At 37.6% G+C, this 17,340-nt stretch overlaps 1 protein-coding gene across 1 annotated transcript in view; it reads right to left on the bottom strand.

Annotated features, from left to right (window-relative positions):
* SRBD1 (S1 RNA binding domain 1) overlaps window positions 1-17,340 on the bottom strand; it is a 238,751-nt gene that overhangs the window by 155,401 nt on the left and 66,010 nt on the right. The window contains exons 14-15 of the mRNA XM_011935886.1: window positions 14,437-14,527; window positions 13,645-13,752 (exon numbers count right to left, since the gene is read on the bottom strand). Of these exons, the coding sequence (XP_011791276.1) occupies window positions 13,645-13,752; window positions 14,437-14,527 (199 nt within the window). The remainder of the gene's footprint in view (window positions 1-13,644; window positions 13,753-14,436; window positions 14,528-17,340) is intronic.

The following is a 17,340-nucleotide window of genomic DNA, read 5'->3' as shown; positions in this document are numbered from 1 at the left end:
TCCCTCAATAAGAAATTGAATACATTTTTTAAAACATGTTGGCTAAAGGTGAGGCAAAACAGTAAGCTGTTTAATCCCAAAGAAAAGAGGAAAATATGGATAAGAATAGGCCAAAGAGTCAACAATCTTAAAATAAAAATGGTTCCAGTGGTAACCATTGATAATACAGTCTTATTCTTCACACATCTAATTTACCCTAGAAACTATGATAGAAAAAAAAGAGCTAACACTGCTTAACAGAAATACATTCATCTTGAATTCACTACATACCTGTTGTTCACCAAAACACAGAATTCAGCAGAAATTAAGACTGCACTGGACCCTATCCACAGAGATGGTTACTGAAAGTCTTAAAGGATGGGCACTACAACCCTAATATGGTTCCTAACTTCACCAAGAACACCATTAATAAGAGGGTCTATGCATAATTATTTCATCTACCTATTCACAAGCATTAAAGTCTTAGAAACTATCCTTTTCTACTCAACTGAAGTCTCTAACAGAAAATACTGTTCATCTGATGTATGCTCTTTAAGAACAAAATTATATACAGGAAATTGGTGAATTCCACTCTATTTTCAAAATGGCAGTAAAATGTCAGTTTGGAGGAGTACCTAGGAATGTAAAACTATACATATGCAAATTGAGATTAGACAGAGAAAATATGTAAAACAATTGCTCAAAGTAAGGCATTGTTTCCTCCAGTTCTAAAGGTTATCAAAAACACTGATAAAATCCCAAAGTTCATCAATTGTTACATTAATGCTGAACATGTTTAATTTACATTTTAGGTTCTGTTAGAGCCTAAATATACTTGTCTAAACAGGACATCTATTTTGGTTATAATACATTGTACCTTTGGCAAGAACTTATAATAAAACTAACAAAAACAATCAAGAATCTTTATTGGATCTGGCAACAAAAGCAGATTTGTAACCAAAAACCTTAACACAAGAAATGACCATCACTGGGCTTTAGGCCAATTCTAATTTAAGTCAATAAACAAAAATCTGCAAGAGGGGCTACAGTGAGGGGGTGGGGTAACTCCTGCAGATATTTAAATTGGATTTAGGAACACAAAAACACATGGGTTACAAACTGGTAAACCGTTTTATTTTGATCAAGAATGGTCAAACTGAATTCAAATCCAAATAGTATTTTAAAACCATACACACATGTACATATACACACACCCAAACTATTCATTCCTTATGTCTCCTTTCCCAACATACTTCACTGAAATGGTGTATTTAAATACGTATTTTTAAAAACATTCTGCCTTTCAACAAAATGAACATAAATTGTATTGATTGTAAAACATAGTTTTACTTTTTAATTTACCTTATATCACAAACATCCTAGAAAGGAAACCCTATAAACAAGAGCTCAGTGTTTATAATAGTCACAGAAATGGAGATGAGTATCAAGAGAGAAAAGGCAACAAAGTTCTAGAATGTCATAGTACATCATCTCAAGCCATCACTGTAGAAAGAAATGAGAAATTTAAATAACACAGCACCTTAACTTGTCATTAGGCATGATAATCTGGATATTAGTTTTAATATCCAGAAAACAATTTAGGCTATCCCAAGTTCCAAGGATGATTTACGGTTTTTATCATTCCTAGAAAACTGCATATGGAGGAGACAGGATATTTAAATACAAAAATCCTGATTTCAAATTCCACATGTGAAACAGAAAATACGGCACTAGTGAGAAATTAGTAACACCAACCACATCTTTTCCTCCATATAAAGCAGTATTAACTTTATAACATTATGAACTTTACATAACTAGATAGATTTTAAGTTATATAGCTAAGCTTAGTGATTTTTTGCAAAGTAAGTTTCTTTACACCAAAGCAAAAGAAAAAGGTCCAGGTGGTTCAGGACAGGGGAGATCCGCTGCACATTATTCTGACAGAGTCACCCACAGAGTAAAAAGAAACCCTAGAAATCATCCAAAAATCTCTACCAAAAATTTCCCCTAGCATCACAAAATTAATTTATCCTTATTAAAATTCATATTGTTAGATTAGGTCCAAACACTCAAGTCTTTCAAAAACTTTTTTGGTCCTGATTCTAACACACCTCAATGTCCACAAATTTGAAAAGCGTGTCTCCAAACCTTGACTGAATTATTGACTAAAATGTTAGCTAATACAATGTTTGTGGCACAACACTAGAGACCTCAAACCAGACATCAAAACATTAGCTAATCAACGTCTTTTTGGGAGCCACATAACCAAATCTCCAGTTTGTCCATAAGGGTACTAAGAGACTATCAATAGCTATGCTGAGGTCCAGATGTTTCTACCAGTCTAATTTTCCTAACAGAAAATGAAATAAGTTAAGACCAAAATGTTGTATTTGTAAGAAACGCAGGCCGGGCGCGGTGGCTCAAGCCTGTAATCCCAGCACTTTGGGAGGCCGAGACGGGCGGATCACGAGGTCAGGAGATCGAGACCATCCTGGCTAACATGGCAAAACCCCGTCTCTACTAAAAATACAAAAAATTAGCCAGGCGAGGTGGCGGGCGCCTGTGGTCCCAGCTACTCAGGAGGCTGAGGAGGGAGAATGGCGTGAACCCGGGAGGCGGAGGTTGCAGTGAGCTGAGATCCGGCCACTGCACTCCAGCCTGGGCGACAGAGCAAGACTCCGTCTCAAAAAAAAAAAAAAGGAAAAGCATGGTGATGTCCAATGATTATTGATCTATTGTCCCTTCCTAAATGCTCATAAACCACTGTTTCATAATTTAATAATAATCTTGCCTGTTCAATGTTACACTCAGTCATCTATACAACCTATTTTATTTTTCCCTCTGGAACATCAAAATAACATTGGTTCATCTCCAAGCTTCCACAATTTCTCAACAATTACCAACAGTGGTGTCAAAATTTTATGTACAAGTCCACCCAGAACTCCAGAAAATGTTTCATCTAGGCCAGAAAATAAAATAAGAAACAGAAGATCTCTTAATATCTTCTTATTTTAATTATATTTTAGTTTTCTTTTATTGATACTTATTCATCGTTTCAGCCCCCCAAATCATCCTATCTCACAAATCAAAAGAGAAGTTGAACAAGTCCACTCTTTTATCTACTGATTGGGATTATGATATTATCTACAAGCAATGAGATTTCTTTTCTAACTCTCTTTACCCAAAGATAATTATACACGGGGGGAAGCAGGTAAAGGAGGAATTCAGTTCTTAAGTTTTGGTCTTCCAGAACGATTTTTAACAGATCAGTAACGTCCCTCTTACATACATTCTTGGTTAATCACACTTCTTTCAGCTTTGTATATGTCCTTGTAAAATCCACACCTGGCAGGGAGTATGCTATGCAGTCAATACATACAAATTAATTTACTTTTAGTTCCTAATCTTTTTCTGGTGGCAAAGCCCCTGGAAGTCAATGTGTTCTACTGAGAACACAATAGAATATTTGCATATTACATAATACAATTAAATACATAAGAGCTAAATCAGATACTAGTTACTAGTAGACATCAAAAAATTAAGAAAAATACATAAATGTAAAATAAATTGTTCCAAACTTGATTTGGCAAAGAACCTTTCTTGTATGGATGACATAATTCATACAAGAAAGCTTCCTTTCTTTTTTTTCTTCTGGGGAAAAAAATACACTTGATAGAATACTTAAGCAATTTTCTGACATACTCTAGTAAGTAGAAGACTTGATCTAGCAAACCAATCACCCAAACATTTTTATTTGTGTTTTTCTCTACTGGAATTATGTTCTCTTTTCCATAAAATTTTGTTACAAAGAGTGCATCTCTGAATTGGCCTATTAGAAGCCTTTTTCCTTGAAATAAGATTATAATAAAGTTTTAACGTGTTAATAACTAAAGTATTTGGAAAGTTTTCTTTGATATGAGGAATTTTAACTGAGATTGGGAAAATTCTATTCATTAATTTAACTTTTTTCCAAGGAATATGGTAAGGATCATGGCTCATTATTTTAATGGAAGAGCACATTTGTCCAGCTTACATATCCCAATGTGTTCTGAGAACCATCCCTCTATTTACTTTCCTTCAGAGGATCTTTTGCAATTGTATAAGGTAGTCTGAATTTTATTTCTAAAAGCTTTCTAACTTCTCATTAAAGACTCTTGCAGGCCAATCTTCTCTCTTAACTTTGCATTTTTAAAGGCTGAAAACTAATTTCATAGAACAATGTTCCTCAAACTTTTATGATCAACCATAAGAAATACATCACAACCCAGTACACAATACATATATGTAACGAAAACAAATATTCATGAGGCAATACTTAGCTTACTACACGAAATGCCTTTTATTTCCTATTCCTTTCTATTTAACTTTTTTAAAATGCTGGTTGAGACACACTAAATGGACTTCACATGTCATCAATGGGTTACAAGTTACAATCTGAAAAACACAGGCTTATACGACACAGAAAAATGAGAATAAAGAGAACATGAATCTGGATAGTATGGATAAAGGAGGACACAAATTCATCACACTGTACTTCAGCACTGGAGGCTTCTTAAAATGTGTCTCATATACCAAGAATATCAGTTATAACTATACTTATCTAAAAATTGTACTTCTTGTCACTATCGCCTTACCTTGCTTTTAATTCTCGATATAGAATTTTTCACCAACTGACATATATAAAAATACACACACACTTATCTTTTTGTCTATTTTCTCCACTGGAATGCAAACTTCAAGAGGGGTAGGGACTTCACCTGTACCGCTCTTGTTCCCAGCACACAATACTGTGCCTGTCACATAGTCTTGGTTCTGAGGGATACTCTGCTGACTGGATGATGGAAACAGGAGTAATGGGATGTTTTTGTTCTAGCTAAAGCATTGAAGGCCTGTTTTGTCAACAACAGCAATCATCCATCTGTGTCCTATAAAATGGGTGTGTTTTGGGGAGAGGGACAAGAGTTAGGTTCGAGAGAAAAAAATTCTTTGGGAAGATGATTGGGATGCTATGCTATTTTTCCTGCTCTCTCAACATTTCACATAGAAGAATATCTTATCCATCACATGCCAAGTGGAAGGTGCTTTACTGGGAACACTTCGTGAGCTTCACATATGCTCCCAGAGTATGGAGTGCTAAACATGCCTTAGAAAAATGAAAAGGAAGAGCTACCTCTGAGGGCACAGAAAAGTACGAGAGGAAGGCAAGGATGGATAAGAAAGAGAATACATAGCAAGCACAAGGTATGAGAGAGAGAGAAAATTAAAAAGGGAGACAGCTGTGCTAAGGATAAGTCACCAATGGAGAGCAGGCAAGGAGGTATGAGCCAAATGCGCCTGCAGGAGGAAGTGTATGGTAGGCTTTCAACAGATTCTGTCCAAGAGGACTGAGCAGCAAAGTAACTCAGATGAGAATGGCTGGTCTGAAGCCCAGAGCTAAGGAAGGAAAGCAGGAACCAGTCAACCAAAGAAGACATCAGCTACATCACAGCTTCCTTGCAGGGGAAGTCTCAGAAAACAGAAATAGAAAAATTCTTCATAACACCCCATGAAAGGAAGCATCAGCAATTGTATTTGGGCCACCCAGAGGGCCTTAACCTAGAATGCAACTGGTCCTACTTCCTAAGACCATGCTCTTTTTCCCCATGCTACTCAACTCTGAGGACTAAACTTAGAGGGATCAAAAATTCAGCTAGTGAGTTAGGGAAAATAAGAATAACAAAGAGGAAAAGAGAGAGGACACTAACTACAAATCCCAATAAACTACCTGCAAATCCCGATAGTGAAGTAGCATCTCCCAGAGTGAAACAGGCCTGACATTTAATTGAACTTATCTCAAGTGAGGAGCTCTGATTATTGCACTAGAGAAGATATTTCAACTGCTGAAATGAGACTATGCTAATAACTAAGAGAGACTGAAAAGGCTATGAGACCTGTCCATTATTTCAGCCAGGAATGAACATGAGTTCATCCAAACATGAGTTGAATAAAGAGAGGAGGTAGTAAAGAAAAAGTTGTTCTCTTCTTGTACCTTACTGAGTCTATCTCATTCAATCTGACATTTACAGGTGATAAATATTTGTTGAATAAATGCATGCATAGGTAAAATAACTATAAGAAAATATAGTAACATTAATATGATTCTCTGAGTAGTGACAGTACCAATGATTTTTATTTTCCTCTTGGCATTTTTCTGGACTTTTCAAGATCTCCCTCTTAAGCATCCTTTTAAAAAAAAGAATATTAAATTGCCAGAGGATGAAGGCTGTATCGTGTACATGTTTCCACAGGCATAGATACCCTGAGGAAAGAACTAAAAGAAACAAGTAATTCTTAACTCAAAAGTGTAAATTTAGATGATTTAAAAGATCTTTATCTACTTTTCTTTATGGTCTGTCTTTGGTGTCTGAAAACAGCAAATTTTACATTTTAAGAAAATTTAAAATACAAAACCAATATGAGAAATTCGCTACCTGGATTCACCTTTTACTGAAAACAACTAAAATACTAGACCTATCTTCTTAAAGAGATCTGTGAGTTGGCAAGAAAGAAATTCTTTTGCTAAAAAAAAAAAAAAAGTATATGTGGGAACCTTGATTTCCGAAGCTGACTTTCAGCTGAGGCCATCTGCTGAACCAAGTGTGTTTTATTTTCAAGTTTCATGGCCTCACAGAGCTTCACAGAACCAGAAGAACAAAATACAAAACCCAGGATCCACCTAAGATACAGATGTTAACAAAAGATCCCCTACCTACTCTCACACATTGTAAAGCTAGGACTCCAGAGTTAGGTTAAGCTCTCAATGTAAGAATAAAACAGAAATATAACTCACTATACTCTACCCCTAGGAGATCACAATGAAAATGGACTATCCCAAACTCAGTCACAGGCTGATGAAAGCGGGAATTGCTGATGAGAATATGGAACCATAAGCCATCTGTCTGGTCTGTAGCCTAAATTCACACTACCTGGGTGGTCAGAAAAAAACTCAGGTCGAGAATTTAATTTAAGTGATCCCAACTTGGGAGTATCTAAGGGAGTGTAGCAGAAACAAATGCAAACCCTCTTTGAAGCAACTTACCATCAATGCAGGCCTAAATGAATTCCCACAAAGTTCCATCAAAATAAAAAGTTTACCATAAAAACTGAACAAAAAAGGAAAGCAAGCATCACAAAGCAAATCCAGCAATTACAGCATATAGCAGAAATAAACTTGCAAGGATTCTAGAATTATCACACAGATTATAAGATCAAAGAATTAACACGGTTTAAAAAGACAGGCTTGAAAATTATAGCCAGGAAAAAACTGTAGGAATCATCAAGCAGATATGAAAAACACAGAACTTCTAGATGAAAAATGAAACTAAAATTAAATGGGCCAGGTGTGGTAGCTCACACCTGTAATCCCAGCACTTTGGGAGGCCATGGCGGATCATGAGGTCAGGAGTTTGAGACCAGTTTGAGACCAGCCTGACCAACATAGTGAAACCCTGTCTCTACTAAAAATACAAAAAATAGCTGGGCATGGTGGCAGGCGCCTGTAATCCCAGCTACTTAGGAGACTGAGGCAGGAGAATCACCTGAACTCAGGAGGCGGAAGTTGCAGTGAGCCGAGATTGCGCTGCTGCACTCCAGCCTGGGGCGAAAGAGTGAGATTCCATCTTAAAAAAAAAAAAAAAATTGAATGGATGTCAGTTCTCCAAAAATTAAATCACAGACTTAATGAGTTAAAACTATAAAACCTTGATTTTGCCAAAATTTCTTAAATAGAAAACAAAAAGCAAAAACTATACCAAAAAATTGATAAATTGGACTTTCTCAAAACCAAAATTTTTGCTATCCAAAAGATCCTGTTTTAAAAAAAGTGAAAAGCCACAGAGTGGGAAAAAATGTTTACAAAACATACACCTGACAAAGGGCTTAATTCAGAATAAACAAAAAATGCTTATGCAATAATCACAAGGAAAACAATCCATTTTTTTAAATGGGAAAATATGAACAGACACCTCACCAAAGAAGATACATGGATGGCAAATAAGCAAATGAAGATGCTCATGATCATTAATCACTAGGAAAATGCAGATTAAAACCACAATGAGATATCACTACATATCCACTAGGGCATCTAAATTTAAAAGGCTGACCATACCAAGCACTGACCATAACTTCATAATTCCACTGAGGATATGGAGAAACTAGTGTTACAGAATCCTTAGGGTGTCACTTTTCCAGCCAGACACCTCTGTGGCCAGTGGCGCCTTTGTCCGAGTTTTGCTCAAGCCCCCTGGGCTCATTCCACTCACTCAAGCTGGCAGGCTGTGCTTGGCTGGTGCTACTGGCCCAGATCTCACCCTGCCAAGGGCGAGCCAGGCGTAGTGTGGTGAGCAGTGTGTGAGTGAACACAGGGTCCGGCCACTGTGCACAGGTAGGCGTGCCAGCTGTGGCGGGGCAGGTAGTGCCATGCAAGGCTGTGGCTGGACGAGATGTATCACACACAACAACCACTGCAGACACCCACATCTGGACAAGGGGAACGCAGTGGTGCTTGGAAGGTGGGAGATGCCAGGAACCACAGGGTCCCAAAGAGGGTGTCATAGCCCTGGCTTAGGGAGCACCTAGGTCTGGGCTCCCCAAAGGGTTGCAGCTAGCTCTTTTCTCCTTCTCAAGGTCTGCAACGTGGCAGGCAGGAGGGCATGTTTCAGCCCTGTTTGTGTTACAGTTCTTTCAGATCCACCATTTGGTGGGACCAGAGTTCTTGTCCCATGTCCAAGAAGAATGAGTTATGTGTCCAACTGGAGGGTGAGCAAGGCGGAGAGGAACTTCATTGAGTGACAGAACAGCTCTCAGAAGACCCAAAGTGGATAGACCCTTTCCGCAGGCAGGTTGTCCCAGTGAGTATCTAGCTCTCAGCAGAGAGGAAACTCATAGTGGGTAGCCCCTTTCTGCAGGCAGGTTATCCCAATGAGCATCCAGCTCTCAGTGGAGAGAAGATGGGCAGTGGGTAACCCCACTCTGCAGGCAGGTCTCCTGACAAGTGTCCAGCTCTCAGCAGAGAGCAGACCCAAAGTGGGTAGCTCCTTCTCACAGCTGGTAGTCCCAACATCTGTGTCAGTCTGGCTGAGTCCAGGGTTTTTTGGGCTCAGAAGGGAGGAAATGCATGCTGATTGGTCCATGGGTGGCCACGGGCACTGGAAAAAGTACCATAAGTTCTCACTCCAGGCCACAGACTCAACCCAGAAATGGTAGCCTGGCCTCCAGGCTTCACGTAGGCCCTGGCTTGGAGGTGGGGGTTTCACTGAGATCTGCCCCTTGCCGCCCAGGAATGTCTGCCTCCCACCATCAACATGCATCCATGGTGCCTGGGCTGTTTGTGCCAGGGGACACCTGTAGGCCTGTGCCAAGCTGTCCTTAGCCATCACCCCACCCCAGCCTCACTCCTGTGCTTGCTGGTGCCCAAAGTCCTGAACAGGCTGAGGCAGGAGGGGCTGGTGTCAGCACTGCCCCAAGTGCATGCACACCTGTCCAGTTCGCAACAGTCCCCAGGCTCAGCCACAACTTTGCTCTGTACTGGAGCAGATGCTGGGAGCAGGGAGAGACCAGGGAGCTGGAGCAGGCACTTCCAAGCCTTCAGGGGCAACGCAGGCCTCTGAGAGCACAAGGATGCTCAGGTCCAGAGCTGGAGCTGGGCAGCTACAACTGCACCCAGGAGCATGGGGCTTCTGCCCCACTAACCTGGTAGGAGGTGGGGCTCCCATCACCTACGGAGCATGCAATCCCAGCCACAACTCCCCTGCTGCAGCCGGTGTCTTCCCAGCAGCTGCTCCAGATGGGCCGCCACAGCCACTACTAGAATTCTGATACATTGCTGGTGGGAAAGTAAGATAGCACAACCATCTTGGGAAAAAGCTTGACAGTTTCGTAAGTTAAACATATACCATATACCACACAACACAGACTTTCCACACCTAGTTATTTACCTAAGAGAAATGACAGCATATATCCATACAGACTTGTAAACGAATGTTCATGCTGCTTTACTGGTAGTAGCAAAAAACTAGCAACAACTTTAATATCCATCAACAGGTGATTGAATAATCGTGATACAGCCAAACAATGAATACTGTTCGGTAATAAAAAGAACCACTGGTTTCTGCAACAACGAGGATGAAATCTCAAAATAATCATGCTCCATGAAAGAAGCTAGCAAAATATTATATACTGTATGATTCCACTATGTATAAATCTAAAAAACACAAACTAATGTATAACTACAAAAGCAAAATAAGTGCCTACTATATGTCAAAAGATTGAAAATTGCAAACCATTCTAGCACATACTTTTAACAAATGACCCATAAAACTGTAGAATTTTTCATGAACATTTTCAACTTGCATTTTTTCATGAACATTTCAACTTCAACTATCACAACTCAGTATGTGATAACTGAGACTTAGCATGGTTACATTCTGCAACTTAACTCCAGTTTAACTTTTTGCTCCGTTGGTAATTAGAATTGGTAGCTTTGGATGGCTTGCCCTATAATACGTGTAAGTATCATGATTCGTAAGGTATTTTAAGGGCAGGGAAAGAAATGAATGCGAGAAAAGATAGATGAATGGGTCAGGTTTCATGGGGTTTATGAATTAGGATACACAGCATGGCATTTGTTAACCTATGGTAGCATGTCGAGGCAAAGAATGTTGGAAGGAACAGATAAGAGGAAATGTGCTGGTAGATATGGCTGGAAAAGGTTTTTCAGGATGAGTGGCTGACAAGATTATAGAAATACCTATCAGATTATCTGTTCAGAAGGTATTAAAAATGACTGCCAGAGAAAGCCTGGAGATTTCAATTTCAATGTAACTTCAAAGTGTAAGATGAGAAAACACACTTTTCTCAAATAGACACTTTGAATTGGCAAAATGATAATAAAATGAAATTAACCAGCTGATTTCTCTAAAGCACTTGCTATAAATTCCAATTAGATATTTGTGTCATTTAAAAACTTCAAAAGCACATAATATTAGCAAAGAAATGCAAAAAGTACTTTAAAAGACTAATACACTATAAGTAGAGTTAAATCAGAACTGCAAAATTGGTTCAACTGTAGAAAATAGCTACTATAATTTACCACACGGGTAGATTTTAAAACCTCACATAATTATAGCAGAAAGGAGAAAACAGATAATAGGAGAAAGACTACCATCCAAAGCAAGTCTTAAATTGCAACAAAATGGGGCTCTTCTGAAAGAAAATGCCTAATGGAGACTATATTCATAAAAGTGCAAAGAAGGGACCAAAGATCCTGGCTAACACGGTGAAAACCCATCTCTACTAAAAACTGTAAAAAATTAGCCAGGCATGGTGGCGGGCGCCTGTAGTCCCAGCTACTCGGGAGGCTGAGGCAGGAGAATGGCGTGAACCTGGGAGGCGGAGCTGGCAGTGAGCTGAGATCGTGCCACTGCACTCCCGCCTGGGTGACACAGCAAGACTCTGTCTCAAAAAAAAAGGAAATTTTTTTTATATACTAATGGGGTCTCCCTAATGTCAAAGATTAGCCCACACTTAACATATTTACTAAAAACAGCCTTAAAAATAGGAGATACATAACACATTCCATTTTAAATCTTCACAATGGTCAACGGTGCTAACAGGTAAGTAACATTTCCACAGAAGAAGATGCTAAAGCTAACAGAGGATTCAAAATATATGGCTAATCAGAGGCAGTAGGTGGCAGGCCTGAACCTAGGTCTGTCTCTACAGTCCACATACTTCACATCATACCACAGCACCTATTGTGAGGCTCAACTAAAATGGCATCTAATTCATATCCATTAATAAGACTGAACATCTCATGATACTATGATACATAGATTTATTATTTTACAAAAGTGTGATAGACATTATTACTATCCAGTGACAGATTTTACTATCATCCTTATTGCATCAAGGTGAAAATGAACTTTATGTAGGTTTATTAATTTGCATAAGAAAACACTGCCTCTAATTTCACAGCACTTTTAAATACATATAATTTATATTTGTAATAAAAGCACACATATAAACAAACACTCATAAAAAAACATATTGTTTATTAAAGCCTTAGTGTTTTGTTGTAATTTATGTTATCTCACTTTTAATACTGTTAAAAAACCTGTAAGGTAGATATTCTTTTCCCCATTTTAAAAATGAAGGAAAGTGAAGCTAAGAAAGGCTAAGTAACTCTTCAAAACCTGCGTAACTAGTAAATGATTAAAACAAAAGATGAACCCAGATTTGTCTGACCCCACAATTCATCCTTTCCTTTCTAATACTACATACTGCCTAAAGTTCAATAAAGTGATATTCTATAAGCAAATGCAGAAAAAACTGAAGATATCTTTACTACTTAATATTTTTTATGATTTGAAAGTTGTACTTATAACCACTACAAATGTATGCAAGATATTTACATGAAATTAACGTGAACAGGTTAAAAACAATCAGAGAAGGTACCTGAAATAAACTGAACCAGCTACATCAGTGCTTGTATTAGTTTCTCAAAAGGACTGGGTGCACATTTGCAGTTCCCAGAATAGGGAAGATCCACAGTATTTCCCAGGCCAACTTAAATTACAACAAGAGAAAGAGGGAAAAATTCTGCAGTGGATGTTTCAATCTGTTTCCTTCTTGAATCATGATCCCATGGCACCTATCGTTTGTTCCTGACCTTCTCTTACTCCCCTTGTTACCCTGAGTTTGTTTTTCTGACTGACTCTGACTACACTCTTGGCACCCTCGACTATACTAACTGCCTGGCCCTTCTCTTTTGGCCTATTTACACAAATCCTAGAATTCTTCCTGTGTTAGGTTTTACTTTGTTAGTTTGTTGATCCTATCAGCCACCTACTCATCAGTCGACTATTCTTTTAGTTATTAGTTTTCTCACTAGCAGTGGGAGACAGCTCTTGAACACTTTCTGTTAAATATCAGCCATTACAACTACCCTCTCTCCTAGAATTAAATGCTTTAGGACTTAATATTCTACTATAGTTTGGAAAAGGTAGACATGACTATTGAGATCCAAAGAGCAAGTAGGGAAACAATGGTGAAAGAAAGCAGAACTACTACAGATGCAGGGACAAGACTAGAGAAATTGGGTCTCTAATCCAAAGCTATTCACAAGTTATCTGTATGGCGATATGAAACAAAAGTTTGTGCCCAAGGGATAAACGACGAAAGAACACTGGAAATACTTTTTAATTCATAATACTTACCTTGGCTCTCAGTTCTGAAGGGTAATGATTCATAGGCTTCAAAGCTTTGGGAGAAGAAGGCTAAGTTATTCACAGTCTACTAGCTGCTAGCCTGCTACATCATTCTACTTATTATTCAATAGTTAACTAGAACCCTCACACAACGTATAGCCTAGAAAATCCGATGAAACTGAGCCCTAACGTGCTGCTTCTGTAAGAGGTTTCTGGACTCTGTCCTGCTCTAATCATTCCTATCTCAAATGTCTCCAAGACTCAGACACTTTACATTATCCTGCAAACTTCTCATGAACACCAAGAGGTGATCTGGAGGGCAAAGAAGTACATCTTAAAAAGAGAAGGGAAGATTCATCACAAAAGGAACTTTAAAGTTCCCATGCTTCTCCAAGAAAAGAGACATACGTAACAGCCTTACCAGTAAACAACATCCAGTGGTGCAAAATAATTCTTCATTATCAGGTCAGCAAAGTAAGCTTCTGTTTCTCGGCAGGCAGTTCCATTTCCAATCACCACTGTGCTGCAGCTTCAAGTCAGAAACAGAATGACAAACTGAATTTCCAGGCATGCTTTGAAATCAACCAGAGAAAATGTACAGAATGCACAAATACTATTATTTAATGCTCTTACTCTCTCATACATACAAGCAACCTGTCCACTGTTGCACAAGAGAAACACAGACTTACATAGAATAAAAGACACTGCCCTGCATTTGGTATAGGAGGCAGCAAAGAAGTATTTTACTGTTACACTATCTCAAAAAAGTCAGCTTTCTTCGCATCGAGAAGGAACCAAAATTAGACATGAGTAAGTCAACACTGCAGCAATCTAAGCCACAATAAAATACTATGATTAAATTATATAATACATTGTCAATTTCTGAAACTTCTAACTGCAACCACATCTATTCCTCAGATGGAAAGAAGGGAGGGAGGAAGGGAGGGAGGCAGAAAACTGGAACAGAAGAATGAACTGCTCACATCTGCCCATATTACCTCCTTTATTTGTGAAGGTGGCAAAGGAAGGGTGCAATGTTTCTCAAGTTTCCACATGCAGAGTTCTCCAGCAATTTGCCCCAGCACTGTTTTACATGGTTCCTTCTCTCTCACAAAGGCACCTCCCTTAATCCCTCCCTCCAAATTAGGGGCTTCAAAGGTATCTCTGGTTGGCTGAGCCACTGAAATATTCAAAAGATTACTTATTTTCATACTTGAAATTCAGCAAAAGCCTCTTTATTTTCTCTGCCTCTCGGAAGCCTTGTCCACAATGCAAGTAAACCACATCAGTGTGAAGTATCTGACCTTTAAAAAATGAAAAGAATAAGCCATTTTACAAGAAATTACAAAGTGAAACACATCAATGATTTTATTAAGTAGTAACAGAAAAGAAGACTGGCTTGTTTTTTAAAATGAAGTCTGAATTATTCATATTCACTAAATCAGATTCTTCCTAATCACTCTGAAGTATTGCTCCTTCCAATGTCACAGGCTTCTGTTTGCTACACAAAACTACTATTAATTGGAGAATATGCTAGGATATCTAAAAGAAAAATGGCTGTCACTAACATCTAACATTAATAGTAGTAAAAGCAAACATTAACTGAACTGTTAGTATATGTGAGACACTGTTATGATACTATCCTACTTCTTTTTTTTTGGTTGTAGATATATGACTTTATTTACCTTGTGCATATTTAAGACTTATGAGGTTTTCTATATTGCATTACACAGAAAAATATTTTATTTTTAAAATATTTATTTTTAACAATTAAATTTAAAATAATTAAAATTATTTTGATTAAACATATTTTTAAAAATTTGAGGATAACTACCTAAAGAATAAAAATGAACTAAGAGACTAACTTAGAAGTTAGGAAAAGAACAGCAAAATAATCCCAAAGAAAGCAGAAGAGAGAAAATGTTGCAGTTTAAAGCAAAAATTAACAGAAAAAATACAATAGAAAAGATCAACAAAGTTTAGTTACAAATCACTTAAGACAAAAACATACTTTTAGCAATACCAATCAAGTAAAAGAAAGGATAGAAGATACAAATACAGTAATTATATTAGGAGTAAAAAGAAGATATAACTACAGATTGAGCACAGGTTAAAAAGATATCTACTATTATAAACAACTTTATATTAAATTGTGAAAACAGATAATTAGAAATATCTTACCAAAACAGCTTAAGAATATAGATGTGTTTGTGACGTTTTTAAAAAAATTATCCTATAAGCAATACAATAACTGAAAACTGATCTAACAACATACTCAAAAGAAAGAATCATAACCAAGTTCCGTTAATCTAAGGAAAGTGTGACTTGACATTTTTTAAAAATCCAGTAATATAATTCATCACAGCAACATAGTAATGGACAAAATATGTCCACATGATATTTTAACAGATGCAAAAAAAAAAAAAAACACACACTGATAAAATATATTTCCCACTGGCTGTAAGATGAACAGCATAGAAAGACAACTAAGGATAACAAAAACAAAAAGTCATGACTATATCTAGAACATAGATAAAATATCCCCACAAACCACCCCCTGCAAAAAAATGCAGGTGGGAACAACGTACTGACAAGACACCTATGCATCAGCATCTGCATGGAAGGAAGCAGAAAGAAACAATGGAATATCTGATGGAACTGAGAACAGGAAAATCCCAAAAATGTCAAAGGCTACTTCCCTGGAAATCACAGCAGTCAGTTTGAGAACGGGAGCTGAAACTGAGGTTCAGTACAAAGGGTGCCCAGTAGTTCTGAAAGGATTAGAAAACACTGATCCCTATGAACTCTTGAAACTAACTAGTAGAAGATACCTTTCAAGACAAAAAAATTCCACACTGAGGAAAAACAATTGGTAATCACATCCAAACTGAGCAAAGTAAAGATAGTAAGAGCAAAGGAAAAAGAAAGCCCAGATAAAGGAAAGCAACAGAGAAGCAGATTCCAGAAAGTATAAACTGTCTCTCAATCCACACAAAATTTTTTCTTTTAATGATTTGGAAAAAACAGAAGAGAAAATTTTAGAGCCATACAGTGAGAACAGTTTGCCTGACCCAGCCTCTACTAAAAGTTCAGGCAAACTAATGTATAAAACTAAGCAAAAGTAAAGCATGATAGTCAAATTCTACATAGAATGATTTTTTTAAAACAAAATAATTTTTAAATGAGTAATAAAATGTCCTTACAGAAAGATGTGCCTAATGTATGAGAACAAGCTTCTTAAAAAGAAACATTACAGAAAATAAGAGTAATGTAAATCTGGCTCATGCCTGTAATTCCAGCACTTTGGAAGGCCAAGGCAGGAGATAGCTTGAGCTCAGGATTTCAAGACCAGCCTGGGCAACATGACGAAACTTCGTCTCTACTAAAAACACACACACACACACACACAAAAGCCAGGCATGGTGGTGCGTGCCAGCTACTCATGAGGCTGAGGTGGGAGGACAGCTTGAGCACAGGAAGCAGAGGTTGCAGTGAGCTGAGATGGCGCCACTGCGCTCCAGCCTGGGTAACAGAGCAAGACCCTGACTCAGTAAAAATTAAATATATAAAAGAATAACATAAGTCAAACTTAGAAAATCTCAGAAATTAGATGAGATAAACTGGGAATTAATTAGAGATGAAAGAAAAAAAATTTCAGAAATGAAAATCTAAACTAAAAAAATAAAAATAGTAAATGCTAACAGAAAATAAAACAAGAAGTTAAAAGATCAAAAAATTAGAAATAAAGAAGTTCATAGGGAGCGATAACCTATTTTTTAAAGTATCAAATGGAAATTCTAAAACTGAAAAACCAATCACTTGAACTCAGTAGATAGTTTTAGTAACAAATCAGACATAGCTGAATAGAGGATTAATTAACTTAGATGATCAACAGAAAATAAACAAAAAGGAGAGAAGAAACTGGAAGGTATAATACGTATGTAATTGGAGTTCCAGAAAGAGATGCTAGGAGCTCCACAAATCCTAAGTGGAATTCATGCAAAAAAGAAAAGACAAGAAAACCCACACATACACACACACTGAAGCACATCATAAGAAAACTGAAAAACACAAAGAGAAAATCTTAGCAGCCAGAGGAAAAAGACATATGACCTTC

The sequence above is a fragment of the Colobus angolensis genome, unplaced genomic scaffold (assembly GCF_000951035.1).
Source record: "Colobus angolensis palliatus isolate OR3802 unplaced genomic scaffold, Cang.pa_1.0 Scaffold15, whole genome shotgun sequence".
Lineage (NCBI taxonomy): Eukaryota > Metazoa > Chordata > Mammalia > Primates > Cercopithecidae > Colobus > Colobus angolensis.
This window is presented reverse-complemented; position numbering and strand designations above follow the sequence as displayed.